This window comes from Suricata suricatta, chromosome 3, assembly GCF_006229205.1.
Source record: "Suricata suricatta isolate VVHF042 chromosome 3, meerkat_22Aug2017_6uvM2_HiC, whole genome shotgun sequence".
NCBI classification, from domain to species: Eukaryota; Metazoa; Chordata; class Mammalia; order Carnivora; family Herpestidae; genus Suricata; species Suricata suricatta.
This window is the reverse complement of record NC_043702.1, coordinates 109,911,672-109,932,407: the sequence shown is the minus strand read 5'-3', so window position 1 is coordinate 109,932,407 and position 20,736 is coordinate 109,911,672. Positions and strand designations below refer to the sequence as shown.

The window sequence follows — 20,736 nt, the reverse complement described above, 5'->3', positions numbered from 1 at the left end:
GCGCGGACCGCCTGCCCAATAATGCGCTGCCCGCGGCCGAGTCCCGGGGCACTGGGCCGCCGGTGCTGCCGTTCCGCCTGCCCGGCGACTTCGGCCCCCGGAGCGGCAGGTGCCGGAGCCCGGGGGGCGCTGCTGCGCTGACTCGGTGGCCGCAGGGCTGCTAGCTGAGCCCCAAACACTTCTGTAAATGAGTATCCAGAGATTGAGCCCCTTAAAACCATAGCCAAATGACTATTCCAACTAAAGATGGTCATTTCTTACAAATCCATAGCCAAATGACTATTCCAACTAAAGATGGTCATTTCTTACAAATCCCTGGGGGCACTGTAGGTATAAATTCAATAAAAAAAAAAAAAGTCTGTTTCTGGGCCGCTTCCTCCAGCCAGCAAGTGTGCCCCGCGTGGGGTGGGAGCCGTGGATTGGGAAGAGGATTCAGGCCAGCCCCGAGCACCACCACTCGGGTCTCACATGTCTTTCCAACCCTCTGCAGGGCAGACCGACAGCTCCGGGGTCGGAGAGCTGACCAAGCGCGCGGTGACATGGCTCAGGGGAATAATTACGGGCAGACCAGCAACGGGGTGGCAGACGAATCACCCAACATGCTGGTGTACAGAAAGGTAAGGTTGCCTTCACTTTCACGAACAAAGGGAAACTTTTGTCTTCCTCGATTTTGTTTCCTCCCCACTTTGTGGCCTCGTGTATGTCCCAAGTCCCCAGCCGCTGCCGTCAGCAATGGCAGCAAGTTTGGGCGGCCCACCTATTTGTCACATATGTGGTTTTGTAGCATCCGTGATAGTTTTCAGAAGCTTTTTCATATACTCCCCCTAAGCATTTGAGTTAGAAGGATTGTGTAAAAGGATCACATTTTAGGGATGAAAAGAACACTTTGCAATTCTACAGCCAGAGGGAATGTGCCTGTGAAGCTATGGTTGGTTTAAAGAGTTTCCTCATTATTAAACAGTTTGTTTTTGTGTGTGTGTGTGTGTTTAGCCTAAATTATCTTTTACTTTGGGTTATTTTAATAGTTTTGTTTATGGTTATTTATGTTCCAGTGCCTTATGACTACTACATAAACCTTTATATTTCAGAGGTGGGTTTTTTTTTTTTTGTCACCAACTGATCTGACAGCTTTCTTCTACATTTTATAACAGCCATCAGCCGCAAACTTCTAGACGCTGAGCCACCGTAATAAAGAAACATTTGGATATTAGTGTGTGCTTTAGAGTGGTTGCTTTGGTAACATCATTCTGCTCATAATCAACAATATTCCTGAAATTAAGGAACAGTATTCTTTATTTAACTTCTGTACCAATTGTTTCCATTGCATTTTATGCTGGGATTATTCTTCTTTAGCATATTATCTATAGTGCTTTTGGGGCAAGATTTCTTTAGTTAACATTAGAATGACAAAAAGGGAGTCAGGAAAATTGTTCAGGGCTTCCATTAGCATGAGCCCGTTGAAGAGTCCAGGATAAGTTTGTACATGTTCTTTTCACGAATAAAGCTGGAAAGTTGTGTGTTATCTTGACCTCTGCTGAATCTGAACTCTCCTGCTCTGGGCCCAAATCACCAAGACGGTGCTGAGTCTGTGTTTGAGGCTATGTTGGTACTGCTTTCATGTGAAGGTGTATGGGCATCCTGACGTAATGTTAGTTGCTTTTCTCTTTAGTCTTAAGACGGTGCTGGTTTGTGTACCTGTGAATACAGTTCTATGTGCCGACAGCACAGTGTGAAAGGACATAAAAGCTGGACATTAGGTGCTTATTTTAGACCTAAAGCATCCCAACTGGATAAGTCAAGAACATAATCCACCTGAGCCTAAACTATTACTATTCTGTTGCTACATCGATTGAAATAGCCGGATATTTGCCCATTCTATGTAGAGTTTGTTCTGAGAAGAGCTGTTTGGAGGGCAGTTACGTGTTTTTAAATACGTTATAATGTTTTACTGTTTGGTATGCTTTAAATATTACAATATTCAAGAGATGGGAATCTTAAGTTCTATCTTATAGGCATGTGTGTGTGGACAGCTGGACTTTTGGATGTAAAATTACAGTAGTTAGCTACTTTTGTTTGGTTAATTAAGCACTATTCTTTTTCTAGTTCCTTATAGAAGATTAGGGCCACATTAGTCAGGCACCTTACACTTACCTTGATTGGAATAAACTCAATATAACATGAATCTGTGTGTCTCATTTAATCAATTATTTTGAGAATAAATGAAAATATAAGTCTAGGAGTTTTAGAAATAGTTATTAGATTATTTAGTGAACCTGAGCTTCTTATTGCTAATGTTGAATTTGCTCTGGAAGTCCTTGTATGGCACCAAATTGCTGCTAGTGCTACTGGTAAGTTAACAGACTACGACTTTAGGGAGAGAGTATAATGCCTCATTCTTTTCAACATTATTATTTTGTTGGTTAAGCTTGGAACTGCTTGTGTTACTTATTAGCCTTCCTTTTATTACCACTTTGTTTAGTATTAATGACACAATTTATTTTCAGAAAATATTTCTCTGCTAAATCGTTTTCAGAAAACAATAACTCAGTTCAGTGAATTGTGCTCATAATGCTTAGCTCTGGATTTCCTATCTATCCTTTTATTTTCCAAGCATATATATTTTGTGTTTGTGATATAAAGAGTAATGTACTTGAAAATTTACATGATGAAACACACATCAAAATGGCTCATGTCTGTGTGGAGACATACAACATGACATCATGGTTTCATGTGACCGTTTTACCCCTGTTTTCTTGCATCTTATATGAGCTTTACACTTAATATATTTTCAGTAGAGCCTAGATTTTAAAGTGAAGAACAGCGTAGTAGTTGGAGAGGGGTATATATATAGGACTAGTATCTGTTACTAGGATATTTCATCTCCCCCTGCTTAAAGGAAGAAGCACTATGTTACAAGTGCATATCAATCAAGAAGTCAATCACAGGTTTAGAAAAGGACTTGGGCACCACAGTACCTTGCTCAGTAACAGTAGAGAGAGTGGGCAAGTTGCTGTTTTTATCCACTCATGCCAGCTTTCCACTTTTGCTTCACTGTTGAAACATAGTTCTTGGAAATAGGTTCTGGAAATAGAGTTCCATAGTTCTTGGAAATAGAGCTAGAGACATTCGCCGGCGTTCTCACCGTTTCCCCTCCCCCACAGGCCACTCTTGTTTTCTGCAGGATTGTGGTGATTTACACACACTAAAGATATGCATGGGCTGTTTCCGTCGTATCTGGGTAGGCTGTGGGGGACATGGAGTCACATTGTTGTGGGAGAATGGTTAGTAAAGTGGGATGCACGGAGAGGAGCTGGGATGCGTGCGTTCCTTGTGTTTGTCATATGTCTGTCTCTGTTGTGCTTACCCTCATACAGGTTATAGGAGCTTCACCCAATGATGGGAAAATTCTAAGGGTCTCTCTTCCGTGGAGAATTCCATAGTGATGTTATGGAAAACTGTGCAGTGTGTAGAATGACACTGCTCCAGTCAGAGCGAGGGCCACTGTGGTGTAGGCTGTGGACAAGGGTGGTTCTGCCTTCCGGTCAGGATTGGGACCTGCTGGTGTGTCTGGGATGTTTGTGAGCAGCTTTTTGGCTTAATGTGAGGGATCTGAGGTGGAAGGATGGGGTGAAATATGTAAAGGATATTAAGAGATATAAACTTACAATTATAATAAGTCACAGAGATGAAAAATACAGCATAGGGAATATAGTTAATAATATTGTAATAATGTTGTGTGGTGACAGATGGTGATGACTAGCACCATGGTGAGCACTAAGTAACGTATAGAGTTGTGTCAGTGTGTGGTATGACTGAAACTGATAAAACATTGCATGTGAATTATGCTTCACTAAAAGAATTTTAAATATAAAGGGTCTCGATAGGCTTCATTTGGTGTCAGGTACATTTTAAAAATCCATATAGATACAGAAGTACTGATACATAGGGCACATGTACCCCAATGTTCAGAGCAGCACTTTCTACAAGAGCCAAAACATGGAAAGAGCCTAAATGTCCATCACCTGATAAGTGGATCAAGAAGAGGTGGTATATATACACAATGGAGTATTACATGGCAATGACAAAGAATGACATATGGCCATTTGTAGGAAAGTGGATGGACCTCGGGGGTGTCATCCTAAGTGAAATAAGTCAGGCAGAGAAGGACAGATATCATATGTTGTCACTCATTGGTCTAACAGGAGAAACCTAACAGGACCATGGGGAGGGGAAGAGGGGTAAAGAGTTAGGGAGGGGGAGGGAGGCAAATTACGAGAGACTCTTGAATACAGAAAATGAACTGAGATCTGAAGGGGGGTAGGGAGAGGAGAAGGGGAGTGATGGACATGGAGGAGGGCACTTGTGGGGAAGAGCACTGGGTGTTATATAGAAACCAACTGGACAAACTATATATAAAAAAAAATAAAAATCTATATGGACAAAATATATGCCTACCAAATTTTCAACTCATAATGCTGTTTTTTTCATAAGCAAGTGATTAAATTAGAATCATTATGCCATTTTACGTATTTGAGAACAGTTTATTTGAAAGCTCGTAAAATACGAGTCTTGGCCACATTTAATTTGGGGGCTTTCTAGGCTCCATTTGGACAGGACTTAACTAAGATTGGAATGAGAAGCTATTCACTTTCTTAAGAGACCCACCGAGCTACAGTTCGCCTGGGGCTCGGGGGGAGGTTCTTGAAGTATTTGTAGAGGAGATAGTCTAGAACTCCATTTTGGCTTTGGTTGATGAGGCTCAAACGCTGCTCCTGTTCTCACTGTTCTGGGCAGAGTCCTTGCTCTGGGCGCAGCGCCGGCTGTGAGGACAGCGGAGCTGGAACCCAGGGTGCGAGTAGACACAGTCCAGATTTGGTGTCTGGCTAGCATGCTGCCTACTAGACAGTCTACATCACGTTTTGTCCAGCAGCTGACATTCCTGCATTTGAAACACAAAATATCTAGGGCACCTCGGGGCCAGCATTTCAAATCGGTCTCTCACTAGCAGAACTGCTCCCAAAGACCAAGAATTTCTGACGTTACTGCAGCAACCATTTGTGCTTCAGTGGTCGGAAAAGAAAACCAAAATGTTTTCCTCGTTCACTACCTTGGTGGGATGAACGTGTTTTTGGACAGAGTGAACCAGTGCCCTCCCCTGCCCCGCCCTGCCCTCTCCTCTGTCCTGCGCTCCTCTCTGCATCTCCTATGTGATCACTTGCCCTCCAGTTGCTTTTTCCTTGTAATTACTTCTTTTCAAGATAGACCTAAATGTGAAGGGGAGTTTTCCTTCCCCGAGATGATGCTCAGTTTAATTGTAAAAGAGGAAATGATGTAAAAGAGGAAATTCCAGCTGCTGTTACGCACACGCTCTTGAAGCGGTGCTTTTACCCTTGGCAGTGTATGTGCCATGGGATCCAATATGTTGCTGTGCATGTGGTGTGGCCAAGAGTTCGTCTTTAAGGACCGACTGCTCTGTTCTTGAAGAGTACGAGGGGCCCACTGGCCCTTCCTCCAGAAAGGTGCACCGGGAGCTGTCAACCCACTAGGGTACTCTGCCACGCTGATTGGCCTGACCTAGACCTTGCCTTTGGAAGCTAGTTGTGAAGTCCATGTGTTTCATAAGAGTACAGATACCCATAAGAAAGGGGAAGGACGTACTTCTTCTTTGGAATGAATTGAGCCACGGACAGTTACTAGTCTCCTGGAGGTGAGTTAGGTGACATTTTCTATATCATTAACCCAGTGCATTTGTCTGTTTAGGATTGTCCAATCTGGTTAACCTTGACACTGTCAATAGTCCTCCCTCCTTGAACTCCATTATCAGAAATAACTTTTGACATTTAAAAAAATGTTTATTTTTGAGAGAGCAGGGGAGAGCAGAGAGAGGAGGAGACAGAGGATCTGAAGCAGACTCCATGCTTCAGATACATATAGAGCCTGATGTGGGGCTTGAACTCCTGAACTGTGAGATCGTGACCTGAGCTAAAGTCAGGTACTTAACAGACTGACCAAGGCGCCCGACTGTTGACACTTTTGAACCTTACTGTTTTGGTCTTTTGGGGTTTAGGGTGCTGATGAAGAATATTTATAAGCAAGAAGATGAAGGCCCTTGAGAAAAGGAAGGAATGTTTGCGAATAGATGGTCACAAAAGGCCTGAGCCTTTACGCCCCCAGGTTTCTAAATTAGGGGCGTCAATGGGAGGCAGAGACCAGGAGAAACGTCTTTCCATTGCTCAAAAATTCCAAAATGGACTCTCTTTTAGAAATTAGATTATCTGAAAGCACCTTTGTGGACTAAGGGGTATTGTTTACTATAAATATGAATTTAATCTGTCTGAATCAGATGTGGGCCTGTTTTCCCCTCAGTAACATAAATACTGACATGTGCCCCGAGGTGGAATAGGACCATCATCTATGCTATTTTTGCTGAGAGTAGACGTGTTATGAGTAATAATTTAATGATGGATTCTGAATAATCATTAACCCGAGTTCAGAGCTGGAAACCCTTCCACGGTTGAGCTTTCCCTGCACCAGTTGTTGCTTGTCAGTGCTATTTGTGAGATTAAGATAAGGATTTGCGGCCTGAATTTTATTTCCTTTATTTCCCACCTGCAGCCTCCCTGAATCTAATTGATCAGGGGAGAGTGCAGATGTAGGAGAGAGAAGCTATCTAGGGATTTTATTGCCTTCTAATAGCCTTTGTAGTTCTTCTGAGTGATGGAAAGCAGGGTATTTTTAGGTGGTGTTGGTGATGGAATGTGATCACTGCAGAGAATACGGAACTGTTTAGCATTTGGGTAGGTTAGTGACATAATAAATGTTAAGTCTCCTTGAAAACAGGATTGTGGAAAACAAGCTTTCTCCCCCTTTCATAGCAGGGAGAAGGTGGCACTGGAAGGTCCGGTGACAGCGACTTCTGTCTTACAAAATTCCAATTATAAAATAATTGAAAATGACTAGTGGGTACCCAGTTCCTTAGGGAAAACAAGGCCCACTTCTTTCTGCCATTTGCCCGAGGCAGTATGAACATGAGCTTACCCTCTTTTCCTTTTGTCCTGCATCTAATTCAATTAACAAAAGTCTCAGGGCATTGGAGCTCTAACAGCCACGGACTTGGTCCATTCAGTTCCATTAAAGTTGCCACCTGGCCCAGGCTGTGGGATTTGGCTAAGGAGCCCATCCAGAGAGAAGAAGTTACTATTCTGTTTCCTGAAAAGAAAAAAAAAAAAAAAAAGGAAAATGGCAGCTTTGTGTCATTAGCTGGGTTCTGAGGAGTAAGGCTGGGAGCCTTCTTATTTTACATCTTTTCTGGTGATTAGCAAGTAAATGTTTTCTTCAGGAGCCAGATTGCTTAAGTGGAAGAAACATGTGCATTGCAGTTGGGTGGTCTTGTTTGTTTCATTTTATTTCATTTCATTTTATTTTTAAAATGTTTATTCATTTTTGAGAGAGAGAGAAACAGACAGACACAGAGAATGAGCAGGGAAGGGGCAGAGAGAGAAGAAGACACAAGATCCAGAGCAGGCTCCAGGTTCTGAGCTGTCAGCACAGAGCCCGACGCAGGGCTCGAATAAACAAACCATGAGATCATGATTTAAGCCAAAGTTGGACACTGAACCAGCTGAGCCACCTAGGCGCCCCAGGTGGGCCTGGTTTTAAATCTCGGCTCTGCCTCTGTTTATTGTATGGTTGTGAGTTAACAACTAACTACTTTCACTTTGCTTTCTTATCTGTAAAATTATGAAAACCGAAAATGTTTCCTTCATAGAGCTGTTTGGTGGCAACATGTGTTAGTAGTGATGTGTCTTGTCTGACATAAAATAGATCCTCAGTAAGTATCTGTAACAGTAATAGTAATTGTTATTGTTATGTTTTAATCCTGTTGATTTAAGTAAAACTATGAAACACCTTGTATGTGCCTTGGGGTCTACTATGTTGTTAAATTTTTTGAAGGGAAAAATGGTGAACATTGTCATGTCTTCCTGATATGCAGAGAGGCAGATTCTGTAAGATGCTTTGGTAACACCATCGTCATGATGCTCACAATGTCCTTTCTTATATTACTTGTCTTATATAGCTAGCTTTTACTTTTTTTTATTCGCTAGATTCTTTTTAATAAGCTCTTTGAAGTATTATCTTATATATCTTTGAAGTCAGCACAGTTCTTTGGATATTATGTAAGCTAAATAGAGCTTTTGAAACCAGGAATTTCAGAGATGAAAGGAAACTTAGAATTTATCTACTTTTTCATTTTGTAGACGACAAAATTTAGGACTAGAGAAGTAACGCAGTCACCCAGCTTGAATTCGTTCTTTATTATTTGTCTTTCTATGGCTCTCTCCATCTTTTAAAACAACTGCACTAAGTCTTCGTGTTTGGAATGCTGTGTCAGTAGGCAGTCAGCATCCTGGTTACTCCATGGCATTCTTGGAAGCCTGGTCACCACAGAGACAGGTTACTAGATTCCTTCGTCCCTTCTACTGTACCCCAGCCTTTGGAGCCTCAGAAACGGTAGGCTCGGGGACTTAGTCTGCCCCACTCGGAGGGCAGTTCTGTCCCTGATTTGATCCTGGCTGGAAGTTGTAGGCAGATGAAAACACAGGACACCATGCTCTGTGGCAACATTGCCCAACAGAACTTCTTACCATGGGGGGGATAATCTGTGCGTGGACTGTCTAATATGGAAGCCGTTACCCACATGGAGACATTGAACACTTGAAATGTGGCCAGTGTTACCCAGGACCTGAGTTTTAAATTATACTTAATTTTCGTTAATTTAAATTTAAATAGCTCTTTGTGGCTAGTGAGTGGTGTATTTGACAGTGCTTAAGGAGTGAAGACTTTTGGGAAAACAGCATCAAACTCAAGAGAAGAGATAAAGAATATGCTATTCGTAGTCTGACACTAGGCACACAGTGCTTGCAACAAAGTGGGGCTCAACAAATGATTTTTTTTTTTTTTTACGAGAACGAAATAGAAGGGATGTTTTGAAGGAAGACCTTGACCTGATAAGGTGATGGTAGATATTATGATAAATGATATCAGCTGACTACTCAGTGTATTTATTTATTTTCTCATCCTGTGGAAACTTCCAGCGTCTGGGGAGGGGAGCTCTCCTAAGGTGAGAGGATGGTGCTTGTAGGACCAGGGCCTGCGGATGCCATCAGGGAGGGCACTTGCAGGTGCTCAGACGACCTGCTGACGTCAGTGGCATTTCAGCTCATCTCCATCTTGTGGCAACTCAGGGATGCATTGTAGACTTTCCAATTCCCAACAGGACTAAGAAAAAAACCAGAGACTTTTGGGTAAAAGGGATTTATAGTGGTTGGAATCCTTGTTGAGACTTTAAAATTGGGGTATAAGGAATCCACTTTTTAAAGCTTGCTTCTCTTTCTTATTTCTCAGAAAGTTGAAAGGATGGTGGGAAAGCCTTGGGGAAGTGATAGTGATCGAGGGGCAGGGTCTCCCTGTCCAAAGGGCTGTGTGTGGATTCCTGTATCTCCCTTCACTAGCGATGCAAGCTTCGGCACATTTCTTACCTTCTCTGAGTTTCAACAGAGAATCAACAGAGACGACCTCACAGAATCTTTGAGAAGATAAAATGAAATAAAGTGAAAATCCTGACTGAGAATGATACTTGTAATACTTGTAGCCTTTTTTTTGGGAATTGCAGAAGTTACCAAGACTCCTTGAAAGAATAAACTTTGCAGAAGGCTTCCTGATAAGTCTTCCCTGGCTTGCCAAGGGTCCCTGTGGCTGTAGGTCACATAGAAGCCCAGTTGATGTGATTTTCCCCGTTTGCTCATTGCTGGAAGATGTCAAAGATAATCTAAATTTACATGACCTTCTTCGGCCAGGCGAAGCTTTCGAACATCAGATAAGCTGGTTCCATCCAGTAGATACTTTGTCTCTTGTATAGAAATCTAGGGAGATTTCCACCGCTATATCCCAAACATTTTGAAGACAATTAAGCACCACATAGGAAGAATACATTGTTACCAACATTTCTTTCACTGAACTTTGCTAGGTACACTTCCTCTGGAATTTAACAGTTTGTCACTTGCTTTGTCTTCTACTTAGTATTTTGTTTTGACTTTTGATTTATTGCTAATTAGAATAGTTGCCATTCATTGAGTGCCTACCCTGCTTCTTTACATATATTATCTATTTTCCTTAAAACAATGTTGCATGCTGGTTATTAGTATCCTGTTTTTCTGGTACAACAGCCAAATCTGACCCCTGCAGACTGGGTGACTGCAGCCCAGGATTGCTCAGGGACTAGAAGTAGAGCCAAGACATCTGTCTTTCATTGCTCTGTTCCCAGCACTTAGAAAAATGGCACATAGTAGGTGTCCCAAATACTGATTGCATGAATACACAAATGAGCATAGGAACAAATGAATGAATGCTTGCTCCAAAGACCCCACTCTCCTCTTCACCATGTTGCTTCCAATTAAGTTAGTGAACGCTTGTAACACTCAGAATTCAGTTCCTCTGGCTACATGTGGATTGAGCCTGGGCGATGTTTCAGTGCCGTGGTGGCACCAGGGACAGACTTGGAGACAGGGCAGGTGGCACCTGAGCCCTCACCGAGCTTATTTCACAGGGCAAAGAGAGGTGTCAAGCAGCCCATCATAGGGTGATTAATGACACAAAAGGGGAAGAACTGGGTGATATGAAAGTTTATTTATTTTGGAGTCATCTGGTTTCTAAAGTAAATTTTATGTTGCTCTGTATCTTCTTGTTGTAGTTCTGTGCCCAGGGTTTCATAGCCTCTGACACTGAATTGAGCTAAGCTAATGTTTAAAATCTTCAGGGCTTTACAGGGACAACTGAGGCATAGAAGTTGGTCTTATCCCTTAGAAAACGAGATGTATCCCTCCATAGGTTCTCATCAGGCACCCTCAGTTCTGGCCACTCAGGGTCGATGAGACTGTCCTTAGCTACTGAGAAAGGGGAAAGAGATTAGAGGAAGGTTCTTGTCAAGCTTAAGCCTTTGCTGTCATACTCCTAGGTTAAAACTGACATACTTATGAACTTGAATCAAATCACTTTGCTTCTTTGAGTCACAGCCTCCTCATCTGTAAAATGGGGATGATAATAAGTTATTATGAGGATTACAAAAATAGTGCATGTAAAGTCTGCTTAAGTAGGAAACATTCAGTGTATTTTAACTGTTACTTATAAAAGCCCAAAGGAAAGGGACTGGGTTTCCCTATAAATGGAATGGTAATGTCTAAGGAGCACTTCCCTTTGAAAATGTTCTTTCTTACACATATTTTGGAATTTGCTGCTCTTCAGTGGCTCTTGATAATTTTGTTTAAAACTGTCTCATATGGTAAGTGTACAATAAGCAGTAATTAAAAATGTTCAATTATGGCACAATTCAAACAAATGCAGCTGTAGAATGATATAAAGGGCTTCGTGTGCCTACCGTGTCGCATCAACAGTTAGTAACCATGGGCGAAGCTTGTTTCGTTTGTACTTCTCCACGTGTGGTGTCCCCCAGTTGACTCTTTGGAGACAAATCTGAGGAAACGTATCTTTTAAGATCTAAATTGTTTCATATATGCATCGAGTGCTTTTAAGGAAGAGAAAAGTAGATGAAGTGATAATTATTTTTTTATTCATCTTGAGTCCTTAGTATAATGGCACATCCTACTCGATGAGTTTTTTATTTTTTAAATATTTGCTCAAATTGGGGCACCTCAGTGACTCCGTTTGAGCGCCCAACTCTTCATTTCAGCTCAGGTCATGATTCATGGTTTGCGAGTTCCAGCCCTGCATCGGGCTCTGTATTGACAGTGTTGAACCTGCTTGGGGTTTTCTCTTTCTCAGCCCCTCCCCCTCTTGCTCTGTCTCAGTCTCTTTCAAAATAAATAAATAAACTTAAAATAAATAAATATTTGCTCAAATGGGTCTATCATTTTTTTCCCTAAAAATTTTTAAATTGTGGTAAAATATCCATAACAAAATTTATCATTTTAGCCATTTTTAAGTGTGCAGTTCGGAGGCACTCAGTAGATTTAATTGTTGTACAACCATCACCGTTGTCCGTCTCCAGAACTCTTTTCATATGGCAAAACTGAAGCTTGTACTCATTAAACACCAAGTCCCTATTCTTCTTTCCCAGCTCCAGCAACTACTGTGCTCCTTTATAAATGTGATTGCTCTTGATACCACATATAAATGCAATGATAACGTATTTGTCCTTTTGTGACTGGCTTATTTCACTAAATATAATGTCCTCGGGGTTCATCCATGTTGTGCTATGTGCCAGAATATTCTTTCTCTCTAAGGTTGAATGATACCCCATCGTATGGATATGTATCATATTTGGTTTACTCATCATCTGTATGGACAGACACTTGGGTTCCTTTGGCTATTGCGAATAATGCTGTAATAAACATGAGTGTACAAGTATCTATCTGAGTCCTAGAATTGGAATTGCTGGATCACTTGGTAATTGTGTTTTTAACTTTTTTGAGGAGCCACCTTACCGTTTTTTCATAGTGGCTGACCCCTTTTACATGCCCACAGCAGTGCACAGCACTTAATTGTCTTTGATAATAGTCATCCTAACCAGTAGGAGGTAGTGTCTTATTGGGGGTTTGATTTGCATTTCCATAATGATTGAGCATCTTTTCATGTGCTTATTGGACATTTTCCTGTCTTCTTTGGAGAATCTGTGAGCTTTCTAATACAAATTAGACTGTTCTCAGGACTGGTTTCAACCTGTGAACCATATGACCATTTAGCTTTCTGTCTAACCCAAACTCTGTTATTTTTGTTTGGACTTCTGAGCTAGCTTTCTTTCTAATATTGTTTGTTTATTTATTTATTTTTGAGACACAGAGAGAAAGAGAGAGAACGTGAGACAGGGAGGGTCAGAGAGGGATCACAGACCCTCTTTAAAATTATAATATTCCTTGTCTTTCTTTGGACTTTATACAGTCTCCCCACACTTTTATTCCCAATGCATTTAAGTTTGGATAATGATAATGGAATATAGTATTTGCTCTATCCTACCATAAAGACCGATGTAGTCATGATTATAATCAGAAAAGATAATTTCAAATGAATCTCCTTCCATCTTAAATCCTGGCCTTATGCACTTATTTATTTATTTATTTATAAAACATTTAATTCGAAGATGCCTTAGTATTAGGTCTTAGTACAAGTCATTAGGGCTGGGAATTTTAATGACTTGAATCTAAAGCAGTGTTTATAAGAGGTGAGTTCTGATTCTTTCTGCTAACTAGCATTGTATTACTTTAAATACAATGAACTTTATACAATATATTGAGCTTTAAATACTCAAAATATTGTAAAAAGTTGATATTTTTAATAGTTTTTTAAAAATGTCTTTATTCAGATACCGTATGTTTACACTCATAGGTCTAACAGAACAGGAGAAACCTAATGGAGGACCATGGGGAGGGGAAGAGGGAAAGAGAGTTGGGGAGAGAGAGGGATGCAAAACCTGAGAGACTGTTGAATACTGAAAATGAACCAAGGGTTGAAGGGGGAGGGGGAGGGGAAGGGGGGGTTGATGGACATGGAGGAGGGCACTTGTGGGGAAGAGCACTGGATGTTATATGGAAACCAATTTTACCATAAACTATTAAAAAAAAATCTGAGAAACAACAGAAAAATAAAATAAAAATGTCTTTATTTATTTATTTTAATTTCTGTCAAGTTAGTTAGCATATAGTGCAACAGTGATTTCAGGAATAGATTCCTTAATGCTCCTTACCTATTTAGCTTATGCCCCTTCCCACAATCCCTCCAGTAACCCTCTGTACTTTATATTTAAGTCTCTTATGTTTTATCCCCCCTCCCTGTTTTCATATTATTTTTGTTTCCCTTCCCTTATGTTCATCTGTTTTGTATCTTAAATTCCTCACAAGTGAACTCATATGATATTTGTCTTTCTCTGACTAATTTCGCTTAGCATAATACCCTCTAGTTCTATCCACATAGTTGCAAATGGCAAGATTTCATTTTTTTGATTGCTGAGTAATACCCCATTGTATATATACACCACATCTTCCTTATCCGTTCATCCATTGATGGACATTTGGGCTCTTTCCATAAGTTGGCTGTTGTTGATAGTGCTGCTATAAACATTGGGGTGTATGTGTCCCTTTGAAACAGCACACCTGTATCCCTTGGATAAATACCTAGTAGTGCAATTGCTGGATTATAGGCTAGTTCTTTTTTTAATTTTTTGGGGAACCGCCATACTGTTTTCCAGAGTGGCTGCACCAGTGTGTGCATTCCTACCAGCAGTGCAAAAGAGATCCTCTTTCTCTGCATCAACTCGCCTGAGTTGTTAATGTTAGCCATTCTGATGGGTGTGAGTTGCTTTCTCATTGTTGTTTTGATTTGTATTTCCCTGATGATGAGTGATGTTGAGCCTCATTTCATGTGTCACTTGGCCATCTGGAGGTCTTCTTTGGAGAAATGGCTATTCATGTGTTCTGCCCATTTCTTTACTGGATTATTTGTTTGTTGGGTGTTGAGTTTGATAAATTCTTTATAGATTTTGGATACTAACTCTTTATCTGATATGTCACTTGCAGAAATCTTCTCCCATTCCGTTGGTTGCCTTTTAGTTTTGATGATTGTTTCCTTCACTGTGCAGAAGCTTTTTATTTTGATGAGGTCCCAGTAGTTAGTTTTGCTTTTGTTTTCCTTGCCTCCGGAGACGTGTTGAGTAAGAAGTTGCTGTGGCCCAGGTCAGAGAGGTTCTTGCCTGCTTTTCCTTGAGGATTTTGATAGCTTCCTGTCTTACATTTTCAAGTGATATTCTTACTCTGAAAACTTATTAGAAGCTAATTTATCTGTACTATATTGAATTGTTTGATTCAGAGCTCACAGTTAAAAAACTGTGGTAAACCTCTCTGTCTCTGACATTTCTGTAGTAATAGCACTCTGCCTGTACATGTAGGCATAGGGCCCCTGGAGTGAAGATCACATTTCATAGGCTTCCAAGCCCTGGTGCGCACTGCCACTGCTTTCTGGCCAATGAAATGTAAACAGAAGAGGTGTGTATATCGGGGACATGCCCTTTAAAAAGAAGGATATACCTTTATTTCTTCCTTTTCTCATTCTTGCTGACTGGAATTGAGTCATCCTGGCCCTGAAGTGGAAGGTGAGAGACGTGGATGGCAGAACAAGAGAAGGGAGTGGACCTGGGTCCCTGATCACTGTAGAGTCAGTACACTGACCTGGCTTGCTTACGTAAACATTTATGTTAAAGGAAAATTAACTTATGTCATCTTTTATTGTTTTTTAGATTTAATTTTCTAAAGTGGTCATAGGTTTACAACAAAATAGAGAGGAAGGTGGGAGATTTCCCATATACCTCCTGAACCTACAGAGAGTCTCCCATTATCAACATGATTTCACCATAGTGGTACATTTTCTTACCAAGGATGAGCCTACATTGACACATCAGTAGCAGCATCCAAAGTCCACAGTTTACCGTAGGATTCACTCTTGGTGTTACACATCCTGTGGGTTTGGACAAATATGTAATGACATGTATCTATCATAATACTGTACACAATTTTTCCACTGCCTGCCTTATCTTCCAGACATTATAATTACTGTCACTTGGAAAAAACCAAAATTCTAACCAATTTGGCCACTATATCCAATGCCTTTTATTTTGCATCTGTAATATAGAAAATAGGACTCAAGTTTTATTTGCAATATAAGTTTCTTGTTTAATTTTAAAAACAAACTATTTGCTCTCTTGGAATAAATCTAGTTTCTTTTAAACAATTTAATGAGACATTTGGACTTAGTGTAGGTTAATTATGCATATGGTTCAATTTAATTTAGCAAATGCTTATTGAACAATTATTGTGTTCAAGGTAGTTTACTAGAAGAATCAGTGATGGCAATCATATATTCTTTACCAGAGCATTTGGCAATGTCCAGATTGAAGGACCAACAGACTCACAACTAATTTCATACACATACACACACTCTCACACACACATAACCTCATAAAGTTGACAGTATGGTTATATAGTTTTAAAAATTTTCTATAAGGAAACAGAGTCCTGGAAAGGTTATTTGCTCATGTCAAAAACACATGTGAATAAAAACCATATTATTTATTTTACTGCAAATTACATGTGCTAGGTGTAAGGGGAAAAACGTAAAAAAAAATTTGAACTTATTTCTTTACCCTAAAACTTGGTCATTCATACAACAGATTCCACAGCTGATGGTGGTCTTCTCACAGTATCTTTGCTTGCTTGGAAGTTTGGCTAATTTAAAAACAGGATGATTTTATATAATAAAAGAAAAGCTGCTTAAAGTGGTAGAACTAGGCCAGTGCTGCATAGATTTATTTGAACACTGTATTTGAATGTTGTTTTATGTTTAGAAGCATTTTGTTGAGCAGATTTATGAAACCCAGTATGGGCAGCCCACCTTGGTTGCGTCTTTGGTAGAACCTGTACATTCTTAACCATAGACATGAGGTGCTGAATTGAATTTTAGCAAAGAGTTAAGTAAGTACAATGAGAACACTTTGTACCATTTATTCCTTCAATCCGTGGCGCCTCCGTATTTCAAAAATATCCACACAACAAAGCAAAATATGGGCATTTCTGCTGTAGCATAATACATTCCTTAAAAAAAAAACCCCACATTCTGCAAAATCACACACTAAAAATAACTGACATTTTAAAGGAAATAGAATTGAAATAGATCACTCAAAATATTTAATGTTATAATTAAACAGCCAAAACAATAGTGATCTTATTAAAAATAATAGTTCAACCACAATAGCATTGTATTTGCCTATAAACAAAGGGATAATGCAATAACACAGGACTTTATCTCTAAAAGGTAAAGGAGAAGCTGGCCTAATGGAGGAGCATGTTAGGAAGTATGGGGCCTGCCAGGTTCCCAAAACAAGGGTAGAGGGGCATTAGCATCAGAATCTGCTGGTAGAGGAGCAGTGACAAGCTTAGCTCAGAGTGGGTCTGGCACCTTCTCCGGTTTTTGCATGTTTTGTTTTTGCATGTTTTGTTCAAGTATCTGAGAGAAATGTGCAGTAAACCCTTTTGAAAACTTGTGTGTAGCCAGGGTGAGCCAAGAGGAGGAATAGGCCACATGGGTGGCACCGCGCCCTTCCGAGGCTTGCTGCACCCACCTTGCGCGCCTGGGGTCAGCTGCTGTGGTGGGGCGTTGGTGCTGGACAGACAACGTTTCCCTGGTTCACCAATTGCGTGTGAGCTAATTCTAGTTCTAGAAACATACTATGTATAAAACAACTATACATCAAAGGACTGTTGAACAACCCAGTGTTGAACTGGGGAGGGCTGCCGCGTCGGGTGAGACACAAGATGAGGGTCTTTGAAATAAGGTTGGTACAAGGGAAGGAGGCAGAGTTGGTGAGCGGGGGAAGTGAAGGGCGTCTAGGTGGCTCAGTGGGTTGAGCGTCTGAACTCTTGATTTCAGCTCAGGTCATCATCTCATGGCATGGGTTCGAGCCCCAGGTTGGGCTCCGGGTTGAGTGTGGAGCCTACTTGGGATCTGCCTCTCTCTCTCTCTGTTCCTCCCCCACTTGCTCTCTCTCTCTGTGTCTCTCTCTAAAAAAGAGAAAAAATGGGAGGTAAATGTCTTGAGAACCCACCGTATGTCAACTTTGATTTTGTTTGGTTTTTACAACAGACCCATGAAGTGGATGTTGTTCCCCCCATTCTTCAAATAAGGAAATGAGGTCTAGGGAGGGTGAAGATTCTGCCTGAGGCCACCCAGAAGGAAAACGGTAGTGTCAGGATTTGAAATCAGGTCTGTACCAGACGACTCCCTGTTGGATCGGAATATGAAACCTGAAACGCGTGTTATTGGGGCGGGGGGATCTTGTGAGCTCCCAAGCCTCTCCCCACACACACAGAGGCGCTGGCAGCAGCTGCTTCAGAGGATTATTGTGCCGGTGGTCGAAGGGAAGACACGTGGAAGAGCTTTGCAGATGTTAAGACATTGTGCAGCAATAAGGCGTTTTTTTTTCCCCTTCCATGAAACTTTCAACTCTTTGTATTAAAAATAGTTATAAATATCAGTGGTTTTTAAGATTGTAGGCTTAATCGTTTTTATAGTCACAAGTAAAAAAAGGAGAAAGAGGAGTTTCTGGGAAGAGGCAAAGCTGATTGGTTCCAAAGCAAAACTCATCTCTGTATTAAGAAAGCTGAAGAAGGAACTATTGATGGTGGCTGCACATACTGTGCAGAATTAACCACGAAACAACACAGGGGGCATGTCCTTGAACACTGTGCAGGGGGGATGGCAGAGGTAGGTAGATTCCTGCTGGCATCCCTGTACTTTATTTAGAGACCGTCTTTCTCCTTGTCTTCCCACTTGCGTGTCTTTCTTCCACATACAGACATTGATGGCGGGAACACTTGACATGATGGAGAATGTGTGGCAGGAGCATGCTCTCTGGAGGTATCTTCTAGGTTATAGAGTCTTGGCTGTGAAAGTGGGGCTCAGGAGGGCACGGGGCTGAGCCAAGTCTTTTGATGCTCTAAGTTACACACCCTGGAAAGTATTGCCTTTCTTAGTTCTGTGGCATGAATGCTAATCTGATGGGCCTTTAAAATGTCTCGGTTTTGGGGCACCTGGGTGGCTCAGTTGGTTAAGCGTCCAACTCTTAGTTTTGGCTTGGTCATGATCTCACAGTTCATTGGTTCGAGCCCTGCATCGGGCCCTGTATCTGACAGTGTGGAGCTTCCTTGGGATACTCTCTCCCTCCCTCTCTCTGTACCTCTCCTGCTCACAAAATGTTTTGGTTTCTCTGCTCCTTAGATAATTGTAGTAATGCCAGGGCTGCCTAGAAAAAGTGGTCTGGGATAAGGATGTTGCTGCTAATATTGACCTAAAAAATACTTTTTTCCCTTCTTTTCATTTACTTTATTTTCTGTATCTATATGAGATGATACACGTTAACTGAAGTAATTGTGGTAATTATGTATGCGAGTAAGGCCATTGTACTGTATACCTTAAATATACACAGTGCTGTATGTCAGTTGTAGCTCAATAAAATGGGTAGAAAAGTTAAAATCAATAAAATACTCTTTATTAAAAGGTTGGATGCTAAAAAAAGTATAAAGAGGAAATAAAATTTTCATAATTCCAGTGCTTTAACGTAACAACTGTAAAATATTTGGTTAGTTCTTTTGTGTGTGTGTGTGTGTGTGTATAAATTTAAATAAATATATGTACAAATATAACTATGGTACTTGTGCCCTGGAGTCAGCTGAGAAAGGCTTGCACATCTCTCCCCAGCTCTGCATTCAGTGACAGCAAGTTGGCAGATTGAAATCAGACGTGGTAGGACTAATTTACATCATGGGAGTTAGCAAATGCTATAAATCAGGGCTCCTTCACCCTTTCCTTCCTTCCTAATTGTTGTTAAACATTTACCAGCATGTCACTGGGTGTGCGTCTGTGTGCGCATGCTTTGTTGTTGTTGTTGTTTAATCTCTTGAGCTCTTTAAGAGTAGGATCTGGGTCTGCTTTCACTTCTGTGTCCCTGCAGACCCTAACAAATCGCTTGGTATATTTAGTGGATATTTAGTAAATTTCTTTTTTTATTAATAGTTTATTACCAATTTGGTTTCCATATAATACCCAGTGTTCTTCCCCACAAGTGCCCTCCTCCATGACCATCACCCCCTTCCCCCCCTTCCTCTTCAGCCCTCAGTTTGTTCTCAGGATTCAAAGGTCTCTCATGATTTGCCTCGCTCCCTCTCACCAACTCTTTTCCCCCCCTTTCCCCTTCCCATGGTCCCCTGTTAGGTTTCTCCTGCTAGACCTATGAGTGACAACATATGGCATCTGTCCTTCTCTGCCTGACTTAACCTGGCAGAATAAGGATAATACAAAGGAAGGAAGGTTTAGAATGATGGTTAAAAGTTTTACAACAGAGTCAATACATTTGTTGACTAACATTTTATTAATAAGTAGTTGGGTTAACCAAGACAAAAAATTACAGTTTTACGGTTTGCTGTGTAACTTGTTACCTTAACGGCAATGGCATTTGCTCCAATTCCAGGAGCACTAAGCAGGCAGGTGTGCCCCCTCGGAGTACAAAGTACACTGGACTAACCCGACGTCCCTGGTGTCTTCTGATCATTATTAGCTGGTTTGCTTGGACAGTGTGTCTGAGTCCTAATTTCTTGGTTTGTGCAGCATGCATGTGGCTGTGCACATGGGAGGCAGGGTGGGAGGGGGTAAAGATGAGGTAAAGATGATTTCCGAGCAGCAGTAAGTTTTCAAGATATGTGTCAGGGCACCAGAATAACTTCCTACTGCCCCCTAGGAACCCAAGAGATGTGAGTCTGCTCTGGAGGTTACAGACCCCCGCCCCTACTCCTGCCCCTTACAAGTGGGCTCAGTCATTAGTTTCTTGTTACACTGTTTAATTTTATTTTGTTTAGCCCTACTTATTAGTGTGGAGATTGGAATAATCAATGTGCAGGAAATTAATTGCTCCATGGATGTTATTGTTGATTGTTTGGAACATTAGACTGCCGGAACCCAGCACCCCTGCCTGCTGATTGTTAATGACTCGTAATATGTCATAATTTAATAATGCTTGAGGAAATGTTTGCTTTCTTTGGTATCTGTGTACATTAAAGATTCCTTGGGTAAGTCAACTGATGATTCTTGAAGTGATTTTATAACTGGAACTGCTGGTGGGGCCCT

General features: G+C 41.0%; 1 protein-coding gene across 1 annotated transcript in view; it reads left to right on the top strand.

Annotated features, from left to right (window-relative positions):
- Positions 1–22: 22 nt before the first annotated feature.
- The window catches only part of RGS7 (regulator of G protein signaling 7), a 488,559-nt gene continuing 467,845 nt past the window's right edge, over positions 23–20,736 (top strand). Inside the window, exons 1-2 of the mRNA XM_029934821.1 lie at positions 23–109; positions 491–617. Coding sequence (XP_029790681.1) covers positions 540–617 — 78 coding nt within the window. The 5' untranslated portion in view covers positions 23–109; positions 491–539. The remainder of the gene's footprint in view (positions 110–490; positions 618–20,736) is intronic.